We start from the raw sequence: 5,511 nt of genomic DNA, 5'->3' as shown, positions 1-5,511 counted from the left end.
CAAAACCCTAGCCTTACATTTCTAACATCCTGACACTGGAGTTTATAGAGGCATCGCAGCTTCTGACATTTTAATTTTATAGAGACGTGACACCAAAATGGAGAATGGTGGACTGGAATCAACAATCATATAAGAATCATCTGATCCAAACTCAGGACAGGCTATGCTGAAGTTTTATTAGGGGTTTCTATCTGGGGTATGCTGATCTTAGCACTCTCCAAAACTTTCTTTGATACAAAATTTCTTCCAAGCCAGAAGTAACAACACAACGTGTCTTCCTCAACAGCCTGATAAAAATCTCGTCGTCTCATGGCAGTCCGTACAGCACATTCTAAATATACAATCAATGGCCACTAGTTCTGATCATTTCCATGATCTTCAGAAGTAGCTTTAGCCTTCCACAAGTCATCACAGGAAAGGCCATTTAAGAAGATCATTTAGTTGAAGAGCAAGATAAACAACAACAAAAACAGGTGCATTTTAAGTCACAAAAATCAAAGTATGTGCTTCTGAACCTAATGACTGATCGAAGTTGTCCTCTACCTCATTGGGCATCAACAATGGTAACATGAAATTGAAACTTCATTGACCAAGTTGAACATTAAAAGCTCCATACACCGACTCGAAGTAGAATTTACAAACCTAACCATTTACAATGTAGCAACCTCTTTAACAATTTACAATATAGCAGTATATTGCTTTTGGCTAGTAGGATTGGATGAGCTGCAGCCAGCCAAGTTAATGTCTTAAGTTTGTGTGTTGGTTGCCCGCATCTATTCTGTCCTCTTGGCTCATTGTGCATCAACAATTGTGGCCTGAACTTGAACCTTCAGGAAAAGTTGAAAGTTCAAAGACATCACCACCCAACTAGAGCTAGAATTTACAGACCTAACAATTTACAATATAGCAGCATAACGCATAATGTTTTTGGCTGATGGGACTGGACCGAGCTGCAGCCAGCCAAGTTAACGTGTTAATGACCTGCCCAAATTCCATTTCCACATGTATACTCTCTGTCATCCTATTTCTTTGCTTCTTCATACTCTGCCTCTGTAGCTTGATCACCACTGCCAGAAGAACCACCAGACTGTTTTTGCATAGCCTCCCCAATCTTCATGGCTGCTACTTGGACAGCTGAGGTCTTCTCTTTGATTCTATCAATATTCTCGGACTCCAAAGCTGATCTCAATTCCTTAATTTCTGTCTGAATAGACTCAACTACTGCAGAAGGCACCTTGTCCTTATACTCATTTAAGCTCTTCTCAGTAGAGTAGATCACACTGTCAGCCTCATTTCTAGCATCAATAAGCTGCTTCCTTTCCTTGTCTTTCTGCGCATACAATTCTGCATCCTTGACCATCTTCTCTATATCTGCCTCTGTCAAACCTCCAGATGACTGGATAGTGATTGCCTGCTCCTTCCCGGTTGCTTTGTCTTTAGCAGACACATTGACAATACCATTGGCATCAATATCAAAGGTAACCTCAATTTGTGGCACTCCACGTGGGGCAGGGGGGATACCAACAAGTTCAAACTGACCAAGTAGTTTGTTGTCTGCAGCCATCTCTCGCTCCCCTTGCAGCACTTTAATACCAACTTGAGTCTGACTGTCTGCGGCTGTAGAGAAGACTTGAGATTTCTTAGTTGGGATGGTTGTGTTCCTGGAGATTAGCCTAGTGAACACCCCTCCAAGAGTCTCAATACCTAATGACAAAGGAGTTACATCAAGCAGCAGTAAATCCTTCACGTCCCCACGCAGTACCCCACCCTGGATGGCAGCACCCATAGCAACACATTCATCAGGATTCACACCCTTACTTGGTTCCTTACCAAAAATCTGTGCAACAGTCTCCTGGACTTTAGGCATCCTAGTCATCCCTCCTACAAGGAGTACTTCTTTAACATCCCTTGCCGATATACCAGCATCCTTCAAGCAATCTTTACATGGTTGCTTTGTTCTGTCTACAAGGTCACTTACAAGAGACTCAAACTTAGAGCGGGTCAATGTTATGTTCAAATGTTTTGCACCAGAAGCATCTGCAGTAATGAAGGGAAGATTTATATCCGTCTGTGTTGAGGAGGAAAGCTCACACTTCGCCTTTTCAGCTGCTTCACGGAGCCTTTGCAGTGCCATTCTGTCTGATGTCAGATCTATACCCTGATCCCTTTTAAACTCCTGAACTAAATAGTGAAGTAGCGCATTGTCAAAGTCTTCCCCTCCTAAAAATGTGTCTCCGTTGGTGGCCTTTACCTGCAATAATTAAAGAGTAATCAATGCCACAACTAACAAACAGCATCGTGTATAATCCATGACAGAACATTGTACACCATTTTCTATAGATTTAAAACTAAACTCCCCACACTCGTAACCAAATTTTGAGCCATTCACAAGGTGCTGAAACTCATATTCAGTCAGTACCAGCCAGACAACACAATCATTGTGCTCTTAAAACAATCCCAATTTATAACATGAATCTAATAAATAGAACCTGCATAAATTATATTATATTTGAGATAACCTAGAAGAGGGTTACCAAGCAAGATTATCCACACACTATTGACTCATCCTATTAATGCCAATAAACAATCTCACAACAGAATCTCTAAACAGACCAGGGTGTACATGTATAAACTGCAAGCAAGATTCAGCTATCAAGCAAGATGCAGAGAAACACACATTTTGCATTACTGCTGCAAAGGCGAAAATTTACCTCAAAGACACCACCTGAGATCTCGAGTATTGAAATATCAAAGGTACCCCCACCAAGATCAAAGACTGCAATTAGCCCTTCCTTCTTATCTGCTCCATATGAGAGGGATGCTGCAGTAGGCTCATTTATAATACGCGAGACTTCAAGTCCTGCTATTCTTCCTGCATCCTTTGTGGCTTGGCGCTGAGAGTCGTTGAAGTAAGCAGGCACAGTAATGACAGCTTTAGAAATTGGCCTACCAAGATAGGCCTCTGCGGTTTCTTTCATCTTCATGAGTACAAATGCTCCGATCTGACTTGGCGAAAACTGCTGCCCAGCAGCCTCAACCCATGCATCTCCATTGGGTGCCCTCACAATTTTGAAAGGCACCATTTTCATTTCCTTCTGTGTCTGTGGATCATCAAACTTCCTTCCTATAAGCCTCTTTATTCCAAAAAGAGTGTTTTGAGGGTTGGTGATAGCTTGACGTTTGGCTGGCGTACCCACAAGCCTTTCACCTTTGGAAGTAAAAGCAACCACAGATGGGGTAGTCCGGGAGCCTTCAGCATTTTCAATCACCCGAGGTGTCTGCATAACAAACGGAAGTAGTATGTGACGAAAACTTAAAAGAGATGCTGCTCACTGGGTAACAGTATTAAGGTTACAGGTAGTGCAGTCTGAAGCTCACTTTGCCTTCCATAACTGCCACACATGAGTTTGTTGTCCCAAGATCAATACCAATTATTTCATCTCCAGCACCTTTGGCACTGCATTAGCATTTGAATACAAGATAAATACCATCAAAAGCCATCCATGATCAAAGAAAGTTGCAGCTGCTTACAAACTCCCTAGCATAGCATGCCCTGAAGCTTGCGGGCGCCCCCCTCCCTCCCTCTCATTCGTTGAGGTGCAACATGCCCCTCATGTGTACCACGTGTATACACTTGCACATGCAAATAATATGCTCCCTCTGAAATACATGCATGCATGGATGTGTACATGCATACATACCTGTCTACACATGCATGCACACACGCACCACACACGTGTATCTACCTGCACAGACATGTATATGTATACATCTATCTTCACACGTGTGTGTATGCATGCCTGCTTGTGTGAAATTCTCCAAAAGTCACGTAGATGACAGTACTTATGAATAAACTCAGTGCATTGTTGTGTCAACCGTAATGACACTTAACTGACCTGAAAGCACGTGCACCATCAAACCATCGTCTACTGAGAGAAGATGCAAATTTCTGCACTGGTTTTGCTTCCACCTGTCATACACGACCTTCTCAGATTTGCTCCATAACTTTAAAACCAGGGTGATTAAACATAAATTCCCAAGTACTAAATTTAAAGTTATCGAATTGGGTATTTGCAGGGCCAAAGCATAAAAACTACACAAAAGAACTCGCTCTAACACAGAAAGCGAGCAACTAGAGCTTAAAAACATACCATCGAGACTTCGTTGAATGCACTTTCAGGCGGAGAGCCCAAACTTTAAGGTCTGCCGCCATTTTTTCACGTAAAATACAAAATTCTATTATAATCGCGAAGTTTACAGGACCAACAGCCTCTGTCGCTGGCGAGCTGATCAAGATAATCTTGATAGAATTTCCCTTAGAGACACACTCGACAGGCTCTTGACAGTTCTTTTAGACAGTTTCATTTTGATCTTGATAGAATTTCCATAAGAGACAAACTCGACAGCGACCGCCGTCTTTTGATACAACTTCATTTTAATCTTGATAGAATTACAAACTCGACAGCCTCTTGACAGTTCTTTGATACAATTTCTTTTGGAAATTAAGTTTAAGACTAAGCTGAAAATTATATTCGCTTGATAGAATTCTCTATAGAGATCAACTCAACAGATTCTTGACAGTTCTGTGATGAAATCTACTTTAGAGATTAGGTTAAGAATGGGAAGTTGATCAACACAATCTTGCTACAATTTACTTTACAGATGAAATCAACCGCCTCTTGACAGTTCTTTGAAACAATTTCCGCTGGAGATAAGCTTAACACTGGCAAATGGATCTTTATCTCTGGCGATTTGATGATGATATCAAAGAAATGGCTTTTAGAAATAGAAGCTTACTGGGGCACAGGTAGACGCAGCCACACGAGCACCTAAAATGGAGGAAGTACTTCGACGCAGCAATCGGGACGTCAGCAGAGCAGCCGTCGCCATAGTGCAGCCTCTTGGATTTACGCGCACAATCCAGGCGCACCTCTTCTTCAGCTATGGCTTCTTCTTCCAGCAAGCAAGCGAGGGTCTTGTAAGGAGCTCTGACAGAGGGTGTAGAGAGAGACAGAGGAACAGAAACAGTTAAACCCTAAACCCTCCGCACAACGAGATATCGGTGTGTGACAGTCCTTCTGGACCTTTCCAAAGAAATCTTGCGAAGCCACCTCCATGGATGGGATGGATGGACGGATGGATGATGGATGTCGAATACAAAGAGCCATAAGATCGTTAGCGTTCCTCCAACCTTTCGTTGACATTTGTTAACCTTTAATTTTACGGCTCTTGGAAACGCGCAAGGAAAGCATTGAAGTACAAAGTTGTAGTCCGGTTCACTTCCCTTAGTTTTTCCTCTTAAAGCATTGAAGTTGAGAGATGTTGCAAAAATATTAGGATTTTTCTTCTCTTTTTTATGCTACCATTTCTCTCTCTCTCTCTCTCTCTCTCTCTCAATTTCTCTATTATTTCTTTGCATGTGCATACACACATTCTCTTCTCCCCCAATCATATACTCTCCGCAATTAATATTATTATTAATTTTCTCTCTTTCTTCTTTTTATTCTCTCT

The 5,511-nt window shown here is 41.8% G+C and overlaps 1 protein-coding gene across 1 annotated transcript; it reads right to left on the bottom strand.

Annotated features, from left to right (window-relative positions):
* Window positions 1–676: 676 nt before the first annotated feature.
* On the bottom strand, window positions 677–5,202 carry LOC148033976 (heat shock 70 kDa protein, mitochondrial-like). The gene is made up of 5 exons (XM_087681960.1): window positions 4,798–5,202; window positions 3,897–3,970; window positions 3,379–3,457; window positions 2,712–3,278; window positions 677–2,251 (listed from the first exon to the last, which is right to left on the bottom strand). Exons 1-5 carry the CDS (start codon window positions 4,888–4,890, stop codon window positions 1,022–1,024), a joined length of 2,043 nt encoding a protein of 680 aa, XP_087538086.1. The 5' UTR covers window positions 4,891–5,202; the 3' UTR covers window positions 677–1,021.
* Window positions 5,203–5,511: the final 309 nt, after the last annotated feature.

This window comes from Lygodium microphyllum, chromosome 7 (genome assembly GCF_053477565.2).
Source record: "Lygodium microphyllum isolate KBCC chromosome 7, Lygodium_microphyllum_v1.1.10, whole genome shotgun sequence".
Taxonomy (NCBI): domain Eukaryota; kingdom Viridiplantae; phylum Streptophyta; class Polypodiopsida; order Schizaeales; family Lygodiaceae; genus Lygodium; species Lygodium microphyllum.
Note: the sequence above shows the minus strand (reverse complement) of the source record. Positions and strands in the feature narration are given on the sequence as shown.

What these genes read in the sequence shown, in the direction of transcription:
- LOC148033976 (XM_087681960.1), bottom strand. Translation starts at nt 4,890, where the DNA reads ATGGCGACGGCTGCTCTGCTGACGTCCCGATTGCTGCGTCGAAGTACT. An exon ending in CTGCGTCTACCTGTGCCCCA is followed by an intron (nt 3,971 to 4,797) that starts GTAAGCTTCTAT and finishes CGTGTATGACAG; the next exon opens with GTGGAAGCAAAACCAGTGCA. An exon ending in GATGGTGCACGTGCTTTCAG is followed by an intron (nt 3,458 to 3,896) that starts GTCAGTTAAGTG and finishes ATGCTAATGCAG; the next exon opens with TGCCAAAGGTGCTGGAGATG.